At 35.8% G+C, this 27,668-nt stretch overlaps 1 protein-coding gene across 26 annotated transcripts in view; it reads right to left on the reverse strand.

The window, feature by feature from the left end:
• The window catches only part of PDE1A (phosphodiesterase 1A), a 391,847-nt gene that overhangs the window by 279,986 nt on the left and 84,193 nt on the right, over positions 1 to 27,668 (reverse strand). For 2 of the 26 annotated variants that reach the window (XM_009443684.5, XM_054678810.2), the window contains exon 1: positions 16,486 to 16,944. The exons of 22 other annotated variants lie outside the window; for them this stretch is intronic. In XM_009443684.5, coding sequence (XP_009441959.2) covers positions 16,486 to 16,538 — 53 coding nt within the window. In that variant the 5' untranslated portion in view covers positions 16,539 to 16,944. Of the gene's footprint in view, positions 1 to 16,485; positions 16,959 to 27,668 lie in introns of those variants that run through there. 2 more of the 26 variants (XM_009443687.3, XM_009443688.5) reach the window with 2 other exon arrangements.

Below are 27,668 nucleotides of genomic sequence, written 5' to 3' on the forward strand. Positions count from 1 at the left end.
TTTGGGAGGCTAAGGCGAGAGGATCACTCAAGCCCAGGAGCTCAAGAACAGTTTGGGCAACATAGTGGGACCCTGTTTCTACAATTTAAAAAAGAAATTTTTTTTTTAATTAGCTAGGCATGGTGGTGCACACCTGCAGTCCCAGCTACTTGAGAGGCTGAGGCACGAGGATCACTTTAGCCTAGGAAGTCAAGGTTGTAATGAGTCATGACCATGCTGCTGCACCCCAGCCTGGGTAACAGAGTAAGACTCTGTCTTAAAATAAATAAATAAATAAATGAAAGAAAATGTACCTACAGTTTGAAACTATGAATAAACATTTATCAGAGTGTGGCTTATTTTAAAGTAAATATGCATATTTTATGAATTCTTTCCAACTATAACAATAATAAGCAATCTAAATATTTAATGTGAGAGTCTCTCTAATGTACATATAAGAATTGTAGTACAATTAATAAATGGCTGTGTTAAGAAAAATACAGCTGGGCTCACATGATCAGTGTCATTCTGTGCAAAGAATTTCTGTCTCAAACTCAACCTCATCAAGATAATATAATTACTTTCATTAGCAATGTAGAATAATAAAACTTGGAAGATATCTGGGTAAACATAAAGTACCGAAAAATTAATGTCTTCCCATCCAGCTTTAATTGTTCTTCACAGTTGTTATTTTTTGACAGATTTCCACTGACAAGACACAGAAAAGAAGTACCATCCATTCCCTTTGTGCCTATCCATGCCACACTAAGGCCCTTTACAAAGTGTCTCCTCAATGTCACTCTAATACCACCATCAGGTTTTCCCTGGAGCTTCACTTGTAATTGGTTAATTTGGGAAGTTTGTGTCTTCTCCCAAATAGAATCTGCTACAGTTTTTTCCCTAACTTTTTACTAAGGTGTAACATTCATACTGAAAACTACACAAATAATAATTTTCATAAATGAAACACATCCATGTAAGTAGAAGCCAGATCAAAGAAACAGAATGTTCGTTGCCAACACCCTAGAAGACCCTTTCATGTTCACTTTAAGTGGTTCCAAGGATAACCACTGTCCTACATTAGTGTTGCATACTCTGTTTTTTCTTCAGCTTATATAAATCTTTCACTTTTTACATTAGTGTTGTCTGTTGCTGAACCCTAAAAAAATGGAATCACACAATATATTTTTTGTCTGCCTCCTTCCATTCAAAATTGTGTTTGCGATATTTGCACACACTGTTGCATGTATTTTTGGTTCCTCTTTTCTCACTGCTGTATAGCATTCCACACAATTTACTTACCTATTCTACTGTTGATGAACATTTGAGTGGTATTTTTGTTTGAGGTTATTATGAATAGTGCCTCTAAGAACATGCTTGTACAGGTCTTTGATGACAATTGGGGTATGTATTTACTTCTGTTTGGCTTGGAATTTCTGGATATACCTATGTTCACCTTTAGTAGATACTACAAACAGTTTTTCAAGTTGTACCTCCTTTCAGTCCCATCGGCCATGTATGAGAGTTCCAATTGCTCTAAATCAATGGTTCTCAATTGGTCATAATTTCACAAATGTCCAGGAACATTTGGCAATGCCTGGAGACACTTTTGGTCTTTACAACTAAAAGGATGTTACTGGAATCTTGTGGGTAGAGACCAGTGATGTTGCTCAACATCTTACAATGAACAAAATGGCACCAACAACACGCCTGTAATCCCAGCACTTTGGGATACTGAGGTGAGCAGATCACAGGTCAGGAGTTCAAGACCAGCCTGGCCAACATAGTGAAACCCTGTCTCTACTAAAAATACAAAAATTAGCCGGGTGTGGTGGCATGTGCCTGTAATCCCAGCTACTCGGGAGGCTGAGGCAGGAGAATTGCTTGAACCTGGGAGGCAGAGATTGCAGTGAGCCAACACCGCACCATTGCACTCCAGCCTGGGCAATGGAGTGAGACTCCATCTCAAAAAAAAAAAAAAAAAAAAAAAAAAAGATTATCTATTCCAAAATGTTAAGTGTTGGAGTCGAGAAATTCTGCTTTAAACTCTCACCAACCTAGGTAAATTTTTGACTTCTATATTTAGCCATTTCAGAAAGAATATAAATGTATTGCATTGTGGTTTCAATTTGCACTTCCGTGACAACTAAATATAATCATTTTGAAGGCTGAGATTTGTTTCTTAGACAGCTATCCAAATTTTTAGTTTCCAGAAATGACTACTCCAAGATCCCACCCTAAACAGTAGACAGTTCTGTTTATTCATTCAATATCTGACTCTAGAGCATAGTTGCTGAAATCAAGTGGACCTCGCTTTGACTCCAAATTCTTCTACCCAGCAAAGTTATTTAAGCTCACTGAAATTCAGTTTCTTTATCCATAATATGGGGATACTAATGCCCATACTTCAGTATTACTGTTACAATTAGATATAATGTAGGTAAGATCCCTGGCATGTAGTGGATGCTCAATGGTTATTACTGCCATGGGCTATAAGAACAAGAGGCACAAATAAATTAGACTAGAAACAGCACGGGCTTGAGAGTTGATGTGTGTTCTAGTCCTGACTCTACCACTAACTAGCTGTGAGGACTTAGTCAAAATACTTAATGTCTTAGAGTTTTTCATTTATCTATGAAATAAGACAGTTACACTAGATACAAGGTCTTTCTAACTTGATTATTCTCTAATTCTATGGATATGACAGGGTCTTAGCCATGAAGTTTACACTAAGAAGGGGAAATAGGACATGCATTAAACAATGACACAAATTACTGAGAAATATACTCAGAAATTCAGAGCTACAAATAAAGTACTACTGCCATGCAAGTTCAAAGGAATAAAAGCTTATTTTGGTTGGAACAATCAGGGAGCCCTTCATAAAGACAGTGGCATTTGAATTAGGACTTGAAGCATGGACGAGGACAGAGACCAGTTCAGACAAAAGAGAGAGAAGCATAAAAGCAGACAAAGCAGAGTAGACAAAGGCTTAGGAAGGGAAGCGTAAGACAGGTCCTAGGAGCAATAAGTCACCCAGAATGACCGTAGCATAAGAGTTGTGAAAGGAGGAAAGAGACGGAATAGATGGAGAGTAGGTATAAAGTGCTTGCAATCTCAGAAGAATCCATGTTTCACTTGGTAGAAAATAAAGGGCCATGGCAAATTACAAATGAAAGGAGTGACATAACCATGACAAAGTTTAAAGACTAATCTGATAACTTGAGAACCAAGGAACTGTGGAAGAGGGGCTGAAGACTAGAAGATTAATTTTTAAATATCATTAAATTTTAAATGGGAGGCTAGAGGGCTTTGAAGTGGAGAAGCACAAAGAAAAGAGTAGAGAAAGAAATGTTCTAAGGACATAAATGAAAGGACTTGATAATTGTTTTGTTAAGAATGATAAGAAGTAGAGAAGCATGAAAAATAACAGACATTTGAAATCTAAATGACAAGAGGATTAAAAGTACAGGGAAGTGTTTTATGCTTTCCTTAACAGCTTTCAACAAAGAGGCTCAAAGCAGCTAGGCTAACCTGTTCCTCTAAGCAATATTTCTGAAACAACAATTTACTGAAAACTTTCATATGTTTATAGATATTTGGCACAAAGAAAGTTCCACTGTCAATTTAGGAAACACTAAATATCATATCTTTGCCTTAAATATTTACATTTAACATAAACATTATAAAGTTCTGGGAAATCCTCTTGTAATCCTGTGTCTGTGTGTGTCTGTGTTTATGTTAGTGTGCACATATGTGTGTGTGATAAATCTATTAAATCTCATGGTGCACTAGTGTTACAAGGGACAAGGTTTGGAGAGATAAGCATGTGCTTCTGAACTTATTATTATTGTTATTATACATGCATTATAAATCTCTTTCAGAGAGATTAGTATTGGTAGTATTGGGTATCAGGAGGTCATCAGGTGGACATGTTTAAGAAATGTAAAGAAATGTGAATCGTCACTCAGAATAGAGTTGAGATCTGCACATGTAAATTTGAGGATCACCTAACAGAAGACAGTTGAGATTAAGAGAAGAGGTGTATTCACAAAGGACAGAAGAAGTTCATGGGAAGACATGGAAGCAGAGGACGATTCCTGGTCTACATTTTGAAGATAAATGAATGGAAGGAAGAGATCGAATTGTAACTAGATGGAGTAGATAAGAGGAAATTATTTTAGAATGAATAGAATGAACATCTGCAAGTAACTCAATAAGTTATGAAGATATCACCTAAGCATTCTAGTCTGAGTCTTAAATGTGGAATTCCAGACCCCCCCAGGGGTCTCATTCTTTAAGGGAAAACCCAGAAACAACATCTACCTAGGAGTCCTAAGGCCACTATCTGCTCAGATATAAACTCACAGATCTAAGGTGACCTTCAATGTCCTAATGTTTGTTTACAGAGGTAGGTAGAACTCCTCAGGATAACATAGTAACTGGCATAAACACTTGTTTTCTGGATATGCAGCAAGTTGTTCTCACATAGAAAATATTAGGCATTCTGGTTTCTGTCAAGGGAGAAAGGATGAAAGAAAAGAGAGGGCGGTGGGAAGGGGCAGCATCAAATTGTTATCTAGACATCTAAATGAAGAAAAAAAGAAAGATTCAAGCGAAGGTCCTTCATTAGCTCAGTGTTGACATTGCTTCCATTAAATGGATGAGTGAGCTAAATTCCAACTGAGCTAGTAGAGAGAGTGGGAAATGATGTGTTGGTAGGCAGGAAGAAGGATAAAGCAGAACAAATTATCCAGATTAAACACACGGATCAAAATTTTTCAACTTTAGCAGCTCAAATTCTACATCAATTTGTCTAAAAACTGTACAGAATAATTGAAAAGAAATTTTACATAATGTTTAGCTCAGTGGTCATTTGGTACAACTGTTCAGCTCCTTAGACTGGAGTCGGAAAGTATTTTCCATTTTTTAAGTAAGCACCAATTTGGGATAGATTATTATTGAAGTAAACATCATGAAATAATGGTTCTACCCTACAGATAGAAGCATTTTTAAAAAAATTCTGTCTTTACCACTCTGTACCACATAAAATATATTGCCTTCAATAAACACTTTCTAAATATTTTATTCCTAAAAGAGAGAAAATAGCCTTCTGAGGGCTTTGTGTTGTTTGCCTAGCCAACTGTGGAATATGTTTTCTCTTCAGAAAATAAATTCTTGGTATGTTTCAGAAAATCACAATAAGTAAAATATTTTAAAATAACAAAACATGCAAGCTTCATAGCACCCAAGAATGGTCTCAAACACATTAAAATAAAACAATGAATTTTTAGCATTTTGGATACTAGGAAATTGATGGAAAACAATGTCTGAAAATATAGATTAATAGGATGGCTGTCAAATTATATTTTAATCATTTCTATTAATGAAATCATGAAATCCAGTTCTAGTCTTGTACAACCTAGAAGTCATATCCTTCAAGATCTACATCTTTCTGCTGTCTAGGAAAATGTTATTTATATTATGATAGCAACAAATCTCTTCTGTTTAGAAACACTTTCAAAGCAACTGCCTGAACTTTATTTTTTCCCTCCTGTCTTTACTTCTTCTAGAGACAGTTCTTTATGTCCTAAATTTTCTAGTAAGTGTATCATATGTGATATGTTAAATCTATATTTGTGCAGTCATCACAGTAAATCGTATGACACTGAAAACATATAATTTACTTATCTCAACTTTTTTTCTCTCTCCATGTCTAGAAAAGGAAACTTGCATGGAAATCATGGGTATTAAATAACTCTAAGTAGCTAAAAACAATGTTTAAGGACATTCAAATCACTTCCTTGGCTACTGAGAATGGGTTATACCTCAAAGAAGAACCATATGGCTGGCCTGGCATACACACTAAGTTCTCCTAACATATTTGTCATAAAAACTAAATCTGTAATGGCAAGCCACACTTAATCTGCCTGTTCTTAATGTCAGTGTCCCGTGTCTCTTTCTCTAACTCCCTGTGACCATTTGAACTTCAATTTCTTCATCTATGAAATGGGGAGCTATATGGTTTCATTACAGGGCAAATGTGCAAGCAAATAGTATAACAGATGTATAAAATTAAAAAATATAAACTAAATATGGGATTCTACACACCTACAAATTATCATTATTCAACATGGCATTATTCGTAGATGTTTAACTGTCTATTTCTCACTAAGTGTGAATTTCAGGGCGATGATTTTTTAAAAATCTCTTCAGGATGAAGCAAGGGAAAAGACACAAAGGCAAGTTAAAATGCTGCCAAATGGGTGTACAGTGACACCTGGGTGTGATAATCCACACATAACTTCCATCTGTTATTTCTTAATTTACGCTCAGCTGTTTCAATAATGTGACATTGTTCATCCTCTCCCAATCTTTTCAAAATATTTCTTCTTCCTTTTTTTAAACTCACATCATCACAGTTATGTAATAAAACATTAACTATTCCTTCAACTAGGCAACATTTTTTTGCCTGACTTCTCTAAAAGGAGATGAAAAATGTTAACTATGGAGAAGTTTCTTGAGGACAGGCTATCTTCCAGAAAACATAAATAAGAAAAGAAATAATTAAAGGAGGAGAAAAGACTAGCTGAAGCACAGTGAATTTCAGAAAAATAAAGAAGGCATGTTTTGGAGAAATTTAGGAAAACTAAAATATGTTTCTTTGGAACACTACTTTCTGGGGATATTAATAAGCATTATACATAAATAGAGTGTTTAGGAAAATATTAGAGTAAACGAGTTTTACTACAAAACTTCTAATATGCTTTGTAAATCTCTAAGAGGGAAATTAGTGTGACTGGAAGTAATTCCCAAGCTCATTTGATGCTTTTGTTCAGAGTATCTCGGGGGAATGGTGACCTACGACCAAACGGTATTTTGGAAATGCTGAGCTCAAGATTCAGTTCATTGGATTTGTCAGTTTCAACATCATGCCACATGGGTGACAATACACAGTCACACAACAGACACACACTGTATGGCCCTGGACTCTCTAGCCCAAACCAAACTGAGCCACGCATCCCTTCACATGCAGATGCTCAGCACTTGGCTGGCCAATGAAGAATTCTCCCTATTCCTGAGACTTTCCCAAACACTTTATGCACTTTTAGATTCCCACGCCTTAGCTGATGCTATACCACTTTGCTAATGTTCTTTCCTTCTTCCAGTTGCCTGTCAGAATCCTATTCACCTTTCAGTGTTCACCTGCAAGTGTTTTCCCTTCTTCTGTCACTGTACTTTATGTGTGCTTCTCTTTAGGTCTGTGGTTTTCAAGTGTGGCTTAGGGAATTTAAGAAAAACACTGATTCCTAGGTTTTACCCAGAGATTTTGATACAGTAGGTCTGAAATACCACCTAATTTTTGGGATTTTTAAAAATTCCCCAGTGAGTGCAAGACACAGCCAATATTGAGAACCGTTGCTTTGAAGTTCATGGTAGTTTGTCTCTGTTCTATATCCTAAAAAAGCATTGAAGATTTTTTAGAGGAGACATTTATCCTTCTTCATATTCAGAAGTCCACTGTACCCAACAGAGATTTTTCATGAAAAATGAAAGAAAAAAATAGCTTATATCTCCAATTATGATGTTAATCTTATCAAAATGTTTTACAAATTATTTTGCCTTTCCATTCCTAGTGTAAATTATATCATCAAGGAAATGGGTCCCAAATCTAGCAATGAATCAGACAGCTTGTAGGAATACATCAAACCTTTCTATCCCCAGAGTTAACGAATCAAAATCTCTGGTTACAAATGCAGAAGTTTGTTGTGTTTTGTTTTTGTTTTTGTAAACTGCAAGTCTAATGTCAATTTAAAAAAAATTCATTTTGTGAATCACTGTTTCAAAATAAATGTTATATAATTTGCAGGTATTACAAAAATATTTACCTATTATAGTGGTGTTTAGGAGGGTTCAAAATAGAAAACGTTATCATAAATCTATCCCATAAAAAAATTTTAAGATAATAAATTTAAGTCCCAAGAGAATACACATTATGGCTAGAACTCAAATTAGATTCAAATGCATAAGGAAGCTCTGTTTTATTATTACGATTTCCAAAGCCTCCTTTCCCTGTCATAGTTTTAGTGTATTTGGAATGGAATTGCCCAAAATTATGTAATTAATTATGTTCAGCTTCTATTAAAATAATTAATTTCATCAAGTCGGCTAGCATGACACTTGGTAAAAATCAATTATTGAAAAAGAACTGGGAAAATGTGGGCAGTCATTAGGGGTGTAATAGCTCATGTTTTAGGGCAATTAGGTGAAATGGTTTTTACTTTTTAACTTTTTAAAACTTCTTAAACCAGGAATCTCAGGCATGCTATAACCCTGGAGTCAGGTGAACCATGTTTGACCCTTGGGTCACATGAGAGTCATCTGGACTACACTGCTTCATTCATATATATTTTTTTCCTATCCTCACTGGTCACTTAGACCACTTAACAACATGAAATGAAGATCAAACTATGTGCTTTTTCTTCAACGGCGGAATGAACTGCAGATGGAGTAAGGGAAAGAAGAATCAAAAAAAGCATAAGCGTTTTAAGAGCAGAATAATCGCATTAACTGACCCAAATGCAAATGCTTCCTCGTATCTACACCCTTTGGTTATGCCCTCGCACACCAACACTGGGCTTGGCCACGTGGATTTTTTATTGTTTTTTAAATGGGACAGTAACAACTTAACTCAATCAAACTTAATCACAACCTTGAAAAACTTTGTGAGTTTCCTCTTCCTCTTAAGCCGGCCCACAGAAAACCCACCATCTGGCCACAGATGCATGGAAAAGACCCACTGATATCAACCAAGCCTGGCACAAATCAGCAGAAACATTCAGCTGACCCACGGGCGCAGATCATTTTAAGCCACTATGCTTTGGGAAGATTTACAAACTGCAATCGCCGATACAATTGTCTTCAATGTTTAAAGAGCTAAACTATGGAAGAGAAAGTTTAAATCCTTCTTGTTCCAGTTCCACTAAAAGAGAAAAAAAAAAAAAACATTGTACTGATAGGAAGACAGATTTCAATTTAAGAAAGTATTTTCTAACAAGTTAAGATCAAATTTGAAATGCCTATAGGCAATGAATTTCCTGACACTGGAATAATTCAAGTTGGTGCTAACACAAATGCATTTTGTTCATTCAAGGATTATATACTTCATCTATTCTTTTAATGCTACAAAATTATATACAAGTTATCAGTACAGTTATGCGGTAGAGTATATTGATTGTCTCATTCTTTTTTTCTTTTCTTTTTTTTTTTTTTTTTTTTTTTGAGATAGAGTCTCACTCTGTCGCCCAGGCTGGAGTGCAGTGGCACGATCTTGGCTCACTGCAACCCCCACCCCCTGGATTCAAGCAATTCTCCTGCCTTAGCCTCCCGAGTAGCTAGGACTACAGGCGTGTGCCACCACATCCGGCTAATTTGATTTTCTCATTCTTTAATAAGGATTAGAAACAAGAACCAAGTACTCATCCTCCTAGTATACCTCTTGGATGTAACTGCCAGAATTTTCAACTAAGCTCTACTGGCCATTTGTTCACCCTAACAATAGAGAGAAGACCACTGTGTGGACCTAACAAAACAAACTTTTCATTCTATCATTCATTCATTCATTTCAAGGGGCACCAGCTAGCAGTCTGCAGCTAGATCCTGTTTAGTGTTTTAGTGTTTTTTAAAATGTCAAACTACATGCCTTTTGTTTCGCACCTACTACGTTCCCACCATATCCTACTTCACACATTTACAATACCAGTGTGGTCCCTGTAGGTATTTAAGTTGAAGACTTGGGTGAATTCTTACTTATAAAATACATTCTACTAAAAGTTATGAGAAATACAAAGATGAATTCAGTATTGATTCTAGCCTCAGGGATCTTATAGTTTCGTAGGGGAGCTGATCCCCTTACTTAATTAATTATAATAGAATTATAATAATTATAATAGAAGTATAATATAATTAATACTAATTAATTACTTAAGTATAATAGAATGAGAGAGATGCACAGCAGAAGAGGTGCAGATAAAATGCCACTGTGCTGTTAGAAATAATAATTGGATGCAGCTGGACTGAGCAGTAAATGCCTAATGGGTCCAAAAATTAGCAAGAGTCTCTTTTTTTCTGTTTTCTGTTTTGTTTCGTTTTTTTCACAGAAACATCACTATTAGAATAGATATGTCTTTGGCATCTTTGTTAGTGATCTCTAACAAACAGGTGGGCCCAGATCATCACATATCCCTATTTTCATCCAAATTTAATTTAATGATATAACTTAAAAGTGACTTGACCTGGTGGGGATTTTCTTTTCCTACCTCAGTTGGAACTGACATAACTGCCACTTTTATATGACAAAGATACAGCCCTACTGTTTTTCATTACCATTGGTTTCTAATCAATTTGTTCCAAGCTCTTTGATCCTTAAAAAAGTCAAATTAAGTATTAATATTTTAAAGCTGAAGTGATGGTTTTCATAATAAAAGCACATAACTTTTCAAGCCTATAAGCAGCTGGTTAATACATATACAATTAATATTTAAATATCTGTTTTGGTTTAATGTAAAAACTCTTCAAAAATAATATCCTAAAACCCTAAAGGCTGGAGACACCAAAACACTAAACGTGGATACCAACTTGACTCAGAACTAATGCTTCTACATAACAAAACGTAAGACTTCAGTGCAGCTGGCTTGGATATTACAAAGATAATAAATCTGGAAGTATTATCATCTATTCCTTCAAATGCACTGGAACTTGCCCCGTACATTTCCAGCAGCTCCAACTCAGGAAATGTTGAATTTTCCTCAATTATAGCTTGTGTCCAAGTGGCCGTAATCAAATACATAAATAAACTGAAGCTTTCCCATGAGAACTAACTGTCAAAACTCCATTATGTCCAGTCACAGAACTGAGAAGACTAGGTTCAAAAATACTGCAGACTTCTTTAAATTTATTCCATCTCTACATACCTACAGGTCATCTTTTAAACAAGTATCCATCAGTATGACTGTTTCTTTTTTTCATTGCTTTTTACCTAAACACTATGTGAAGTAGTCTGACTACTATAAATGTAAAATTTTCCAGATGGCATAAAATCACTAACAATACCAGTAGATTGTTTTACCTGCATAATCTTAATTTTCCTTATTTTGATCATTCCAAATCTTTGAAAAGCCATTTCTAAATCTTACCAATGTCTAAGATAAATGTACATGTCATCAAGCTGCTCTAGCTGAGAAAACGACATTTGTGTAGCTCCTGAGTGGGAGACACCTCCCCACATTTTAATCGTACGCTGTTCCTGACTCTATACCCAAAATTATTAATTGTAGATTTAATACTGCCTCATGGAGTTATCCAAAAGATTACATGCATATAGCTTGCCTAAAAATACACCAAGTTTTGTATGAATTTTCCCTCTTGATGTTAATATCAACACTTGCTACTGCTGCTGATAATTATGATGCTAGTTTATTGGAGATAATTTAAATTGTGCTGACTGTGGGTGAAATAATACCAGCAGGAATAAATGCCTGGCATTAAATTTACCTCCTGCTATTAAAATGTATAACAAATCATAGTTTATCTATTAGTGATGACCTCTTAAAAATTAGAGCTACTTTTATCACAACTGGAAAAATAACAAGGCACTGTAATGTCTGAAATTTTCTTTCATGGTAAACATTATCTGCCTTACACTCAAATGTGTTTATTTGTTTTCCTTTGATCTTGGTAATACATTTCAAAAATCAGTAAGTTACTAACAGCAATAGGTATTAACCATACCCATTAGGTCCACAAACAAAATTAGGATGTGCTTTTCTTTTTCTAGGCTTTCCTATTTAATCCCACTGCTTTCTCCATTATTAAATGAAGAAAATATGCCTGCCAAATACACACTCAGAACTCCTCTGCTAACAGATACTTGTGAAAATAAAGCTTCTGAGAAGGCGTAAAGAGAAGAAACAGTGTGATCTAAATGCTGTGAAGATCCCAATATGATGTTCACTAGTCTTGAAACCTGGCTGCCTTTAGTGTCTTTGATCCTGGATGTACAGACTTGTTCTCAATTACAGGCCTAATAAGGAACTATTTGCGTGATTTTGTTTGTGGCTTTTTAGTTTTATTTCTAATGGAAAATTACCACAAAAGTGACCTAATCACTTTTGAACCATGAAAGAGCTTCAAAAGGTTGTCAGTTCCAAAGAACACTAAAGTTTCACATATAAGAATCATTTCAATTTACTTTTTAAATTCATTTTTTCACTGCCTACTTCTGGAAAGAATTCGGAGAGACAAATGGGGAAAATGCCCATATAATAGAATTTGATAAAACAAAATATCAAGTAAGAGAAAATAATTGTAACAAAAGCCCAGGCTTAAATGGTTTGAGGCAGTGAAATTCAGAAAAATACTTTTACTGGTGCAATTTTACTAGAAGAAACAGATTTTTCTTGGCCTCATAGTCTAAGGTTGATTTATCACAAGGGAATATAGAAAGTTTACTAAGCAAGATGAGTATGCAATAAGGTGGAAATGTCTTCAACAATTATTTTACTAAAGTTACATAAAGATCCTTCATTTGAATGTGTTACATCATTTAATATTAAAACACAAATTAATGAATATAGTCATATAAAGAGACAAATTATTATAATTACCAGAGATAAAGATCTCTGGGAATATAGAAACAAAGGTTTTCAAAAGCCTAAAGGAATGTATCTATGTGAGGTCTCATATATGAACTGTTGATTCACATCTTGGATTTTAAAGATATATGTACAGTAATTTGTTACATGCCGAGGACCTTAGTATTATTGATTGAAAATATATTAATATACTTTTGTGATTGTGTTTTCTTTCCAGAAAATTATAAAACTCAAAGTATTTCTCTTGAGGAAAAGGAGCATCGTGTTTTCTCAACACCAGTCTGAGCTGGAAGAGCCTGTGCAGGCAGAATCACAGTGTGCCCAAAAGGCACTCACCATGCACATATGCTCAGGGCTGGATAGTCTCATTGATGCCACACTTCCACATGATAGCCATAAAGGAGATAATAGAAACTCCTGCCTTGGCCATAAAAGAAACTTAGCCTTTCTTCCTTCCCTCATTGACATGATATGAAAATATATACCTAAAATTTCCAAGGAAATTTTTTAAAAAATAGATTTGATAACCTCATGATACGAAAATATATACCTAAAATTTCCAAGGAAATTTTTTTAAAAATAGATTTGATAACCTAACTACAGGAAATGATTTGGAATCTTTACTGTAGGAGCCCCAGACATTCTTAGACGCAGGATCTAAATGATACGTAAGATTCCTCCCAAGCCTCCTAATATCGTAGCCAGCTACAAAATTTCAACGTTCACCATCTACTCCAAAACCTCTCAGTAACTTTTTCCACTTGATGGATGACTTTTACTTTCTGAAATTTAGGATGATTGTGCTGATGAAAAACTGATTTTAATTAAATCTTGAAAATTAAATTGGAAAAAAAGCTCTTGCTCTCATATCTTTCAGGTCACTTAGGTGTTTAGAATGAGTCATTCCTGAAATCTGTCTCTTCCATTTCAATCTCCCAGGATGTTATCACCTCCTTTATGGCACCCATTGCCTGCCTGTAGCACATTTATCTAGGTATATCCTCAATGATATGTCACGTGAGGGCACATAAGTATTTTTCTCCCCATATCTGAACTCTCAAGCACCATGAACTCAGAAGTGGACACTTGTAGTCAATCAGTGAAGGCCAGGTGACTAGAATTAAAGCTGGAGCTTCAATTATACGGGAAATTCGCCTGTATATAGAAATTTGAAACTATGTCAATGAGCCAAATATTTCAAAAAAAAAAATCCTGGATTAACCTTTTTTTTTTTTTTTTTTTTGATGGGGTCTCACTCTATAGCCCAACCTGGAGTGCAGTGGCGCAATTTCAGCTCACTGCGACCTCCGCCTCCAGAGCTCAAGCGCTTCTCATGCCTCGGCCTCCCAAGTAGCTGGGACTACAGGTGCACACCACCACACCTGGCTAATTTTTTGTATTTTAGTAGAGACGGGGTTTCACCATGTTGCCCAGGGTAGTCTCAAACTCCTGAACTCAGGCGATCCACTCCCCTTGGCCTCCCAAAGTGCTGGGATTACAGGCATGAGCCACGGCACCCAGCCAAATATTTCTTAATGACTGAAATTTTAAATGAATTACTTTTAAACAGCCAAGATACTATTTTCATAAAATGTCCATTAAGCTTATAACTGGCCCCACTAGCACATAAAATACACTGGTACAGATTTGCCTGTCAAGTGGATTGAGATCCAGTATGCAAGGCCCCTAGGAAGTGGGGTGCAGTTACAAGTACATACTGAGAAGGAAAGGTCTGGTACATGGGTCTCTGAAAAGTCAGGCTTGAGAAAGATGTCTCAATGTGAGATGCCAGACAGCCTAGGGAAAGCCTAAGAGAACAAGGTGCCTAAGAAAGGAGGCTGGCGAAGAAAACGAAGTGAGGCATGAGATAAGAAGCAATGCATCAAAAGCAAGCTTAACCCACTGCCAGCTTCCCTAAAAGTACAACTAGCTATCGGGAAGTCTGTGTTATGGAAATCAGCCCCAAACTTTCTCTGTGCAATTAAGCCTAGTTATTTGAATCTTTTAAGATATTCTCCATCTCCCTTTTCCCTAATCACAATCATAACCTGGTAAAAGCAATGCCAACTGTCAATGTGCCAGATGACCAATAAATCCTGCTCTCACATACAGCTTTAATCTGTTATCAGTCAAAGACCCATTTCTAGACCTACTTGTAACAATTCCCTGGTGAAAGTATGAGAGCACCAGGATCATGAAGCAAATCACTTGAATTTAACAAATTTTATTCTAATTATCTGGGCAAAGAATCTCAGCTTCCACAAAGTTCTATTTTTTATATAAATAAGCACAGAAGTGCAGTTAAGTTGCAATCCACCTTCCCCATAGCACCTAAGCATATAATTAATTAATTAGGAAGAAATGAGGATTTGGCATAAATCAGTGGTGAAAACCACCTGCTTCAATACCCACAGCTCTCCAAAGGGGTAATACAATAAAGATGATGGCTAGGTGGATCTGATTTTGTCCAACACAACCTTGCCTTTCCAAACTGCTGTGGGTGCCCTCTGTGAGTTGTGCCTCACTGGTGTTGAGTTTAGAATCTCCTGGGCAACTATCATGCCTTTTTGAAGTCGCATGTGCACTTGGGAGAATATAGATACTACATACAATTGGAAGAACTTCTTAGGAAATATGGTAGGTGAATATATTTTGGGGGTTATTTTAGATTTTTGATTATTTACCAACATCATTGCATAAGACACAAAAACATATTTAAGTAGATGGGGATAGTAATATTAAATCCATATATATGAATTTAAATATAATTTATGTTCAAAGGAAGACTTTAAAACAGATTCAAGCTAACATCTTGTTTTAAGCATTACAAAGGTATAATGTTGCTATTAATAATTCAGTAATAATGTTTAATCAGTAAAAATGGCCACATTTTATATAATTATATTCCTTGAGGTCTACTCATTCATTATGTAGAAACCACAGAGAAATTTTGCTCATACGTTTTATCATCCTGTATTTAATTCCAGACAAAAACCAGTGGTTGCAACTTGACTTTAACATTGCTAACATGTAGTATCTCTGCTTTATCTAGAATATTATTTTGTGGAAAGACAAAACTGATATATAACTGACTTTCTTAAAAATCTTCTGCTTTGAGGGGCAAAAATAGGGTTCAATTTCTAGATACTTTTAAATTATTTTTTATTTTAAATTCTAAAGTACATAATAGGTAACTAAAGAATCCAGAATTAAAGAGTCAATGAAGAAACAGCTGCTTTCTTAAAGAAAGGGTGTACCTCCCTCCAAAATTAAACTTTAGCTCAATCCATTATACTGTATCTACATTTTGCCTGGTCACAGATTCCACCACAGTGTAAAATTTTTCCTATCACCCTGTTGTTTCTTTAACTGCTGGTCTGATATTCCTGAGCAAGCTGTAAAATGTGTACTCTAGTAAAGTAGCTATCAAGTTCAAATTTATCTCCCGACACTTAACTCCAGAAAGGTGTAGTATTCACAGCACTGAAACACTGCCCTTGCCTGTAATCAGTTGAAAGAACTAAGCACAACGTTTCCTATTTAGAGGGCTGTGCAACAGCCTACAGAAACAGCTAGAGATTGCATAACGTTTCCAAAGTTTTTCCAGTACTATGTCATTTATGTGTTTGAATAGTTAAGATTTTTTTAAATGTATTTTCAGGAGTTGATAAGAGTTTGTGCACAAAGTTTCAGAAAACAGAAAATAAAAAGGCTCCCGCAGTATGCCTGAAGTTAAACTTTAAGCACTCTTGATTGCTCTGCTGTAGCTTAGTGGCAGAATCCCCAAATTAAGGATGAAGGGAGAAACTATTGTTCCTGACAGCCCTAGAGCCACCTGGGATGTAGCATTACTTACCTAAAGATGGGTCTTTGGAGATGTTTCTTCCTGATTGTGACATGGTCATCCATTTAAAGGTGAAGGTTTAACTTCTTCCTGGAAACCACTCTAGAAACTCCAGAGAGGAAATGTGGAAGCTTATCCTGATCTATTGTGCTGCAAGGAGCCCAGAAAGAAAAAGTAGTTTCCTCTTTCTCTTTTTGGGTGCTGGGAGAAAACTTCCCTGCTCTCTGCCAGCTGAGCAGTGTGTCCATAGAGGCCACATAAGACAGGCACGTTGGGGCACTCCCCCACAGAGCAGGGTGTGCAAAAACCACCAAGAGTCACGTTGATCCAGGCAAGAGAAGTGCACGGGACCCTCCGAAACAGAACAAAACAAACAGAAAACTTCCTACCCCAGTGTCATCCAGGTAGGAACTCCCTAAGTTATTGCAGCCATGAGAGCTCTCCTTCCACATGCTGGTCAAGCTCCAAAAGGCTAAGTCCCTCCCTGTCTTTAAAACAGACTGTTCTGAGGCTCAACTTTTTTTCTTCAAAATAAAAGTTGTACAGCTGGTTCAGCAGCCCCATGTGAGTACCCTCTGAAAGTTTGTTCTCTTAAAATAAGAACTGTATACAAATTAATGAAGAAAGATAGGCTCGGGTTGCATGGCTGGCTCTGCTTCAGATTATAATTATTTTACAATCTTGCTTGTATTCATGCTGGCTGAAGTGTGGAGACGACTCATCATTTTTAGCACTTATAATCTAATAACCTCCTCTTGGCTGAAGTTGAAGATGCCATATCAACTGATAGAGAAGCCCATGCGAAGCTGACCAGAGCTACAAAAGTTAGAAAAACAAAAATTGCTAATTTCTACTGGTGACATTATACCCAGATGTCTGTACCCAAATGTGGTTTCCAACTAAGAGGAAACATCTCTTGCAAAAAAGAGATGGAAACACACACACACATCCACGTGCTTTTTTTAACAAAAAGCCCCTCCAAAGTGCCTGGGAGCCTATGGTTTATATATTATGTGATGAAATTTGGATTTATAAAAGTAAAAGGAAAGAAAAGAAGGTATAAAAGAATTTGTGAACAGCTGAAAATAAATGATATTAAAAATTGTTTTCTTTTAGAAGACAGATTTACACTGCGGGAACTCTTATTCTAGCTCCAGATAAAGGGAATGCTCGTATTTTAATGTAAATTATTTTGGAGACCTTCCTGTATCTGAATCACTAACAAAGTTCCTATTCAGTCAATAATGTCATAAGATTCCAGGTCAGAGATTTGTAATAAACTAAATCATTTCAAAGCATGATTAGAATGTTTTTAATATATACATGTAATAAAAAGGGAAAAATGAGTAACGTGCATGCCTTTAGTTGAATGATCCATAAAAATAAAGATCAAATGTCACGAAGGAGGATACTATCTGTAGTTATTGGCACTCTCCAAATACTTCCAGGGAGAAAGATCACCTTTTTATTTTCCTCCCTGAGGAGAGATAAGGAAGGAGAAGAGAGTTATAAGGGAATCATGGATTTTATCGAGCCGCTCTAATCCAAACTAAGAAATGTAATCATTATGAGAGCATTGAACTAAAAATAAAATAAATGGGTTCTAGTCCTAGTTCTATCGTAAATATGCCGGGCCACTGTGGGCAAATTTCTTGACCTGTCTGAGACCATTTTCTTGTTTGTAAAATGAAATTATAATATTAATTGAATTCTATATTTCTTTCCAGCTTTAATGGTACTATCATGTTATTTCTAAATCTGATTCGCCTGCTTCTTGCAAAGAAACTGCCATAGAAGTTATGATGCCTGATACTTCAAAAACTACACGCTTATTATGTACTGTTATAAATAAATAAGGAAGCTATAAATAAAAAGATGATTTTATATTATGTATAACATATTTATATAGATATTACATAGTTATGTAGTGACATCTATGTCACTGTTCTCTTTATGATCAATAAGTACCAATGATAAATTCACATGTGTGCTATACAGCAGTTAAATATACAGACCATGTATAAACAAACTTAGATACAGATCTTTGAAGCAGATGCTTTATTATTACCATATGCTTTGGCTTTCTTTGTATTTAGGAAAGCACATAAGAAATAACACATTGTACAGGTCTTCTGGGAGGGATTTTGCGTTTGTGGGTAGCATTCAATTTCTGTAGTCATGGTTTACCTATATTACCATTAATATAGCATAAATCTTCCTCCTGAGGGAAAATTCAAGAAAATAATAAGCCCATCAACTTTTAAAAATTAACTTTCATTTTGTCTTCTTTTGAATTGGAAATGTGAGACAATTTCTACATGAACACAATGGAGAGAACTCAACATAAATACTAATAAACATCTAGCCAAGGTACAGTTCAAACGGCAAGCAAGTATGAAATATAGCTTGAAGTCCAAAGGCTTGATTACCAGCTGAAGAATCTGAAAGTTGTTAATCATAGGAAATCCATAACATACTTCATTACCTTAGGTTTATATTCTTTTTTCTTTCTGTGATTAAGTTAGAAAGTTTAGATTCACTTTATGGAAAGCACTATATTTAAAACCAATCTGAGACCCTATAAAGCATTCAGATGATACCAGTAAATTAAATATTCACTGGGCACCAAGAAAAATATATATTTCTTAAATGTTTTTATTAGCTTTTTCTCAAAGAACATTTAAATTTAACATTGGAAAAAAGTTGGCTTTATCAACTTATTCAACTTTAATGTAGTATTCAATAAGACAAAGATTTCATGATTATTAATTAAATTACAAAAATATATTCCTTACATTAACACAACTGTAGTGTGCAAAATACTAAAATATATGGCATAAATAAAAAGGCCAAGTCTTCTATACAATAGACTATAATTTATTATGAATAGTTTTTTTCCTGAGGGGGGTCAGAAAGGGTGTTTTTATTTTTCCTGTTGTGGAAAAACAAAGTCAGGCTGACTTAGTCTAACACGTTCACACACATACCCTACCCGACTCAGTGCTGTTAGAAATCGTCCTAACTGGCGCTCAATAAATATGTTAATTTTCTAAAACACAAATCAGCTGAAACACACCAAGAATTCCATCTAACCAACTCATTTTGTGTGACAAAACACATAGATCAACCCATGTGACTTTTCCAACCAAAAGTACCCTAAGAGTGTCATGGTATTTTCCATTAAGCATCATGGAGAAAAGGTAAGCTTTTCTTTTCCTGATTTTCTTCATTGTTATAGTCTGGCTGTGTTTGTAATACACAAGTGCCAAAGCATGCAATGGCAAAAAGGTCATTTGATATTATGCCATCCCAAGCACTGGAAAATGCATGGGTCTGCAGGTTCTCAGTTTAACCATGTAAGTCTAGTCAAATAGCACGTGAGACCACATGTGTGTTCTTTTTGTTAAACAACATTTAATTAAACACAATGTTACAAGTTATATATTTTAATGAGCTTCAAATTAAGTGCAGGAGGGAAACGAAACTGCAAGAAAGAAAGGATTAGATGGCATTTTAGGTTTTACCATGACACATATATGATATTATCTCAATTTAAAAAAAACACAACACTGCTTCTTTTACTCTTCCTTCACTACCATTCACCAAAATTAAAGCTAGCCTTGTGTATGATTAGAGTACCTCACACACCTAAACTCCAGTTTAGTTGTTGCCAATCTTTTCTCTTTTTTGACATATCATACATGAAAGATAAAGTGTGCATGTGATCCTCCCCCAGGAAAGTTCCAAGGTCTTGCTAAAACCATGAAGAGTAAAACGTGGGCATTAAATGCAAACGCTACTATAATTTTCATTTGTCATAACTAGGAATATCACATCAATAAAGTGGAACACCACTTGGTCAATTATACCATGAGATAAATGGGGGTGTAAATTCTTCCTCATAAACTAACCATAACTTTACCGCTTTACCTCTAGAGGAAAAACTACTGCATATAAGTGAGTGACAGTAGAATCATTTTCGAGATAACTTAAATCTGATTTATCCTTCCAAGGTAAGTCATTCACAACTCTCAGCATTTTGTTCATTCTTTATAACACATTTCTTGCTACAAGTTTTACAACTGACTAAGAAGCTAGTAGATACATGATAGAGCTGGGATTTGAACTCAGATGTCTCATTCCTGAGCCCAAGCTTTTACTCCTTACAGTAGGCTGTCATCTTGGCAAGCACTCTGTCTCTGGGGTCACTCAGGATCTTTCTGGGCTGTATTTAACATTCTACTGGGAAAAAGAAGAAACAACTTACCACTCTAGAGAGTTTCTATTCTTCTTCTAACCGCCTACCCTACTCAAGTGTCATAACACTGCCAATTATGTTCCCAATACCTATAAACACTAGCCCTAGAAACATTTCCAAAGGGCCCTGGTTTACTTGATATCAAGGTGAATTGAATAGGCTTATAGATTATCTCCTGCTAAGATATGAATGAAAGTTCTGTTCTATTATAAAGATCCCTAGACTAAAGTCAAAAAACATATATTTAAACCCCAGCTTTAGCGGCAAGTTTCCCTTCAACTCCCTGTATGTCAGTTTCCTCACTAATCAAACTAAGAGGTTGGACCAGATGACCTCTAAGATCCTTTCCAGCTCTAAAATTCTGTGCCTCTCTGACTAACCCTATGATAAAATGTCAAGTTATTTAAATTTAATGTCCAACCAAGAATAAACTCTGTAGTCATTTTTAACTCTCCTTAACCACAACAAGGTCATGCATACCACCAGAATACTTTTCATCCCCATTGTTGTAGGATTAAAAATACAGCACACTACTCAAATGTGAAAATAAATTAAAGTATCTTTTTTTAAATTGAGCTTTGTTGTTGTTGTTGTTGTTATTTTCCTTATAGCTTCAACCAGGAACTACCCTCACTAAGCTCTGGAAAGGCAGGGATTAGTGTCTGTTGTATTCCCTGTGCATAGTATATAAAAGATGCTCACTGGTTATTTGTTAAGTGAATGAATACATGAACAAAGTGATCATTAATGCTATCTCATCATCTTTTTATATAAATACATATTCTTTTTCTAAAAACTCAGTAATCTCTGTTAAATGTGTAATCTTTCATATTGCCTCCAGCCCATTGTTTTTCTTCAAGGAGACACCTGAGTTTATAAGGAAGAGGGTTTCTCTGACCTTGAGGTGGCAGGAAAGAGGTGGTCTCAGCCCCAAACCTGCAGGTCCCTGATCTCCTTTGTGTCCTCTGGTCTCTGCAACTATGTCCCTTGTCTGTCTTGTCACTTGGTTCCCTGCACACATCTACAGCTAAAATCCAGGGCTTCTCTGATCAATTGCCTCAGTTTGGGAACCTTGGTCATTTGTCATGGATCGAGCCAATCTCAGCCTTCCTTGTTGCTTCAATATCCTCTAAGTCTCATCCACATCCTCCACCTGGATCTCTATTGAGGCTATTAAACCTTTGGCATCTGTCTAGGACCCCCCAGCCTCCTACTGTGGTCATGGCAGGCTCATGACAGATACACTGCTCCATCTCAGCTAGCTTTTGACATCCTCACAGGGCTAGCAGAACTTCCTGAGACTCCATCCCACACAGGCACTGAGGAAGACTTGGGATTGGCCACACCATACCACCATTTTTACTCTGTCATAGCTAACTCACTAAATCACAGCAAAATTCACTCTGCTTTAGCTTTTCACTTTCAACCAAACCTGCTCCTCCTCTGGGATTTCAGCTTATAGGAAAGAAGTCAAAATACTTTGACCATTTGCACAAAACACCTTCTTTTGGGGGTTCTCTTTTCTGTACTTCATCAGGGCAGAAGAAATGCTTTCTTAATTTATCTCCTGCGTACCTTTCATCCATGGTCTATAACAGACCCAATGTTCAAGTCTACAGCCCTTGATCATGTATATCAGGTAGAGCTTCAGGGATTTAAGAAATAATTTTTGGTGTGAACAAAGTCTGGCTTTCAGAAATATTGTCTTAAAGGGGCTCAAAATTTCCATTTAGGTTTTCAAAACTGGCCCACACCCATGCTTCTGGTCATACACATCAAAATGGAAGATAGACAAATACATTATCACTATATATGATGAAACTTTCTTATTCATTTCATTGGGTGCATAATGAGTACAGCATACCACAATATCCACATTCTGCCTGATCCGGCCCTCGTGTACCTGTACCCTTCATCTCAAAACCCTGACCTTTGGCTCATTCCCCACTACCTGTGCTGGCATTTTGTGCCTTGAACACTTCACGTTCTTATCCTGCTGTTTCTGTACATACTTTTCCTTCTGTTTGAAATGCTTTTCATCCTGCTCATTGCTCAGATATCATTGCAGTGTCCCTCTTCAGAGATGTGACTCTCCTGACAACTCTGTTTGAATTTCATGTACCTGTACCTGCACTGTTTTTCCTCCCTCAGCAAGTATCATAATCTGTGTGCATCATAATCTGTTTAATTTTTTATTCACAAATGTATCTGTTCAATGCATGAATAAGTCCATTCTGCAGGATACAATAACTGAGGAAAAGATCAGAACATGTAACTTACCATGACTACTATAAAAATAAACCTAGTCAAGTTATACCAAAAATATATTTTTTCTCATATATGTGACTGTAAGACCCTAAAAATAGACTCAGTGATCTCTTGTAATGCTTCAAAACATTTTGTAAAACTTACATTCGTGTTTCATATTTGCCATTACACTTCTTCAAATCTGGAACTTTACATAAATGAGAGCAAATACAATGGCATCTTGGTCCATGTTGCTCTGCTGTAACAGAATACTTGAGACTAGGTAATTTATAAAGAACAGAAACTCATTTCCTCACAGTTACAGAAGCTGGGAAGTCCAATATCAAGGTGTCAGCCTCTGGTTTAGTGAGGGCCTTTTTACTACATCTTCAGATAGGCAGAAGACAGAAAGGAAAGCTAACTGAAAATGAAGCCTTTTTTTTTCCTGAAAGGGCCTTAATCCCCTTAAGTGGGGAGCAGCCCTCCTGGCCTAATCACCTCTTAAAAGTCCCCACCTCTACTACCACACCGAAATCACTTGAATTTTGGAGAGGACACATTCAAACCACAGCAAAGAGAATTGTAAAATTAACAATACAACTGAGAATCACTTTGAAAATGGTTCTCAGCCTCACCAGAAATGTTTTCTACCTCAGGGGAAAATTTTCTATTCACTCAATAGCTTTATACTAGATTCCCTTGATTTGTGTATCAGACTCAGTTCATTGGCCACAAATTCAATAACAAAATACGCAAGAATTATTATTTTCTTAGATTAATTAATAATAATGTTCACATTTATAATTTCTAGTGACAGAAAAGCTGTTCCCCAAATTGGCTAACTCCCCGGTCATTTAAATCCATCAGAAACAAGGCTTTCTATGTCACAAAGTAGAAGAAATTCCTCTTTGTCACTGAAGTGTAGGAGCAGGTAGGTTAAAGTTTGATTGGCTCCAATTAGCACTCCCACCACTTCTCACAGCCTTAAGTGCTGCCCATCAAAAAACTTCCTATAAGTAGTGTAACATTATATGAAAACATCAACAACAACAACAACAATAGAAATAATTTAAAACAGATTCTCATAGCCTAACATCCGTTGCTTAGTGTGTAATCAACGAACATACAAATCTACTATTAAAGGAAATGGCTTTTGTATAGTAGGTAGTTAAAGGAACATTGCAAAAAGAAGTCTCCTTAATATAAAATTCTCTTTGAGTCAGAGGTCTAAAAAGGAGATGGCTGAACAGGGGTTGGAAGGATGAATAGATATTCAACTAGCAGGATAAGAAGAAGAGCAAGCAGAGTGTTTCATAAGCCCTAAGTACCATGCAATAATACGTGATTTCAAGTGCACATGGTGGGTGAAGCAGTGTGGTGTCAGTCATGCGGCATTCGCCTGCAGTTACAGAGGCTCACACCATCACATAAAAAGAGGGGTTTTAATTAGGGAAGTGATCCATGTAACATCAAAGTTTAAAAGCATCTGATTCAGAGGTTTCCATTACTCCCCAAACATGCCAAAAATATTCTTATCTGCAATTCTTCAGTCAGTGGAAAGCTGTTCAAAAGTAGCTGCATACTGAGACTTGGTTAGTTTCTCTGAAACTCTGAAGTCCATCACAAAATCAACAACCTAACTTCAATATTGAGTCCTCCTTACCAGCTTTCCTCCATATTTTAAGTTTGGCTTCAATATAATGCTAAATTGGATTAGCAATTTTTTTAAGTCTGCTTAAGCTTTCAGTAATGCTTATGAATAAATGTTCAGAGCTACAACCAAGAAATGAATTGAATCAATGTCAGTAATGGAAAATTCCTAAATGCTAAACTATTGGCTTCTCTAAGCTTTGAGAATTAGACAGCAATAGAGATAATCATGACTCATGCTGACTGAGTAGAACCATCCACTGACTTTGCCAGACTTCCAATAGTGTGTTTGGTAAGGTTCTGTGTAAATAATCCAAATGTATAGAAATAGGTTACAACACTTATTACCTTTCTAAAATAAAAATTAGTTATTAACAGAGAAAATCAATACCACATATATTTGTACCCTCACTCCTTAAAAAACTCATTCTAGTTTCAGCTTTTCTCTTTGCTTCTATGGAATACTCCCTCCACTCCAAGTGCACTGTAATAATCTATCCTTGGCAATCTCATCTTTGGAATTACTATCTTCTTTTGAATATCAATGTATCATTACTATTAATTGTTCTATGACATGCCATAGTTACCATAATTCTTTTGTACTTTTATTTTATTAAACTCAAAATTCAAATTCCATACAGGATTTAAACTGGTCAGTAGTGCTTTCCCAAGCCCCATACTGGACATATTATTTATTGCATCATCTATTGCATGGCTCGATACCAGAAGAGAATACTGGAAATCAAGTCTATCTTAGAAATGCTGCATCTTTTTCAACATTATGAACCCTCATCTTGCTCTATGGTACTAGAAAATAATAATTTTCCCTCATCTGCTCTTTACATGACCCAATGGAAAATGTGGAGGGAGGAAAGTTGGCATGTGTTTGGCAGTCATTAACTGTGTCAGGTACTATACTTTATATGCCCTGTTTCAGTTAATTCTACATAACACACCCAAAAGGTAGAATCTCATATCTTCATTTCACACTTAAGGCAACTAGATTTTAGAAAAGTTACATAATTTGCCAAAGACTGTATAGTTCGCATATTACAGTAATAGGATTTGAATCCAGTCTTTCTGATGCTGACCTCTTTGTTCTTACTAACATATTGCACTGTCTCTCCATGATCATATTCTTAGTTTTAATAACAGCCTTAAAAAAGCACCTTGGCCAACCATATTTTTAAAATTATAATTCTCTGATAATTTAAATTAAGTTGAACCCTAGCAGGAATTGAGACTTGATTTCAGAGACACATTTATCTGGTTTGGGTCAATCTCACAATACAAGCCTTACATGTGGATGGATCAATGAACCATGAAAAGCACAAGACTAAATATTTGGATGCTTTAAAGTTTAAATTTTGCCATTTGTTTGCTGTATAATCTTCATTGAACAAAAGTGGATAAACAAAACTTCTGGTCAAAACATCACTGAGAAACTCTTGGGGAAAAAATCAGATTAGTAAATGTGCACATGAAGTTGTGATATATATCCCCAACATACAGAATGGGTCTCCAACACAAAGGTGTGTCTGTAAGGTAATTTTCTCTTTGAAATCCTATTTGCAACCACCCAAATCGTAAAAATAATTAATTGATTAATTAAAACTCTCTACCTTTTCTCTAAATCACTTCATAAGATGTTTCACCTTCACTGAAAAGGCTAGATAGGCTCCATTCATAGACTTGTAAAGCTAAGAGTTACCTATGAAATTACCTAGCCCCTATATCCAATAAAAGAGCTGTTGCCATTACAGAGCACATATGTACCAGGCACTGCTGAGGATTCTACAGAACCTATTACACTGAATTCCCCAGATGACAATATGGGATAATATTAGTATCCTAATTTTAGAGATAGCTAATATTGTACAGCTGGGACTGACAAAACAAAGGTTTGAACCTGGGACTGCTTTTCACCAGAGTCCACAGAATTAATTATTAGTGCCTTGTAAGATTGGGTCCATCTAATATGATGCACTTTGATTCTTTCTCTCTGTTTCTTACAATCATTTTATATTTTTATCTTCACTCTTTTCTTTTGCTCTGTTTCATAAATAATTTTCTTTTCCAGTGATAAGCATCAAGTGTATTATTAACTGGTTCTTACCTTAAATTTATGGAGATTCTGAATTCACTTCTCTTGGTTGTTCTGCAAATACAGAACATTGCTGCTGTTTTGAATGTACACAATGTTTCAGTATAGTTCATGAACATCAATTTTTTGACCTTGAGGTAATGAGTTATTTGTTATAAATAGAATCATAGACTTCTGGAATCTGAAGGGATTTTCAAGGTCAAGTTATTCACCTTCCTAGCCATTACAGAACTCCTCTTGTTTTCCTCTCAGAGAGCACTTACCTCTCAAGTATCCCTGAGCTGGTAAAAGTAAATCTACAGTTCCCCTGATCTCCAAATTTAAGACCTCTCATAATATGAGCATTTCATCTTGTTAAATGCTACTTGTATTTAAAGATAGAGACTTCTTATACCAAGTTATTTAGCCAATACACAGTCAAAAAACAACAATCTACTCCAAGAATGGAGGGAAAACTGGCTGCGTTCAGCTTACTAAGAAGTCCTATGTTGGTCTCCAATGGGGCCACTTTTAAGGCATATGGAAAGGTAAATTTTGATTTTAATTTTTAAATTTTGAAGTATAATCTATTTTTAAAAGTAATTTTAATACAATTAAGTGCATTCATAAAATAAAAGGAACAAAAGAGGCAAAGAGGGGAGAGAAAGGAAGACTCACAGAGGAAATTATGCTGTTTTAGCAAGGTTTAGCCAGTGCTTGGAAGTTCATCAGGGGAAAATTATTTACTAGAAAGACAATGTAGAGAAAGAAAGTTCAGTCAAAAGATGGTAGAAAGTAATGCAGAATCATGAAATGCCATAGCATTCAGGAAGGTATCCTGGCATGACTTAAAGGTAAAAATATGAGGAGAAATTACAGGAGATGAATCTGAAAAATTATAGAGACCAAATTATATATGCCATACTGAAGAGCTGAGACTATATCCAATAGGCAATG

The sequence above is a fragment of the Pan troglodytes genome, chromosome 13 (genome assembly GCF_028858775.2).
Source record: "Pan troglodytes isolate AG18354 chromosome 13, NHGRI_mPanTro3-v2.0_pri, whole genome shotgun sequence".
NCBI classification, from domain to species: Eukaryota; Metazoa; Chordata; class Mammalia; order Primates; family Hominidae; genus Pan; species Pan troglodytes.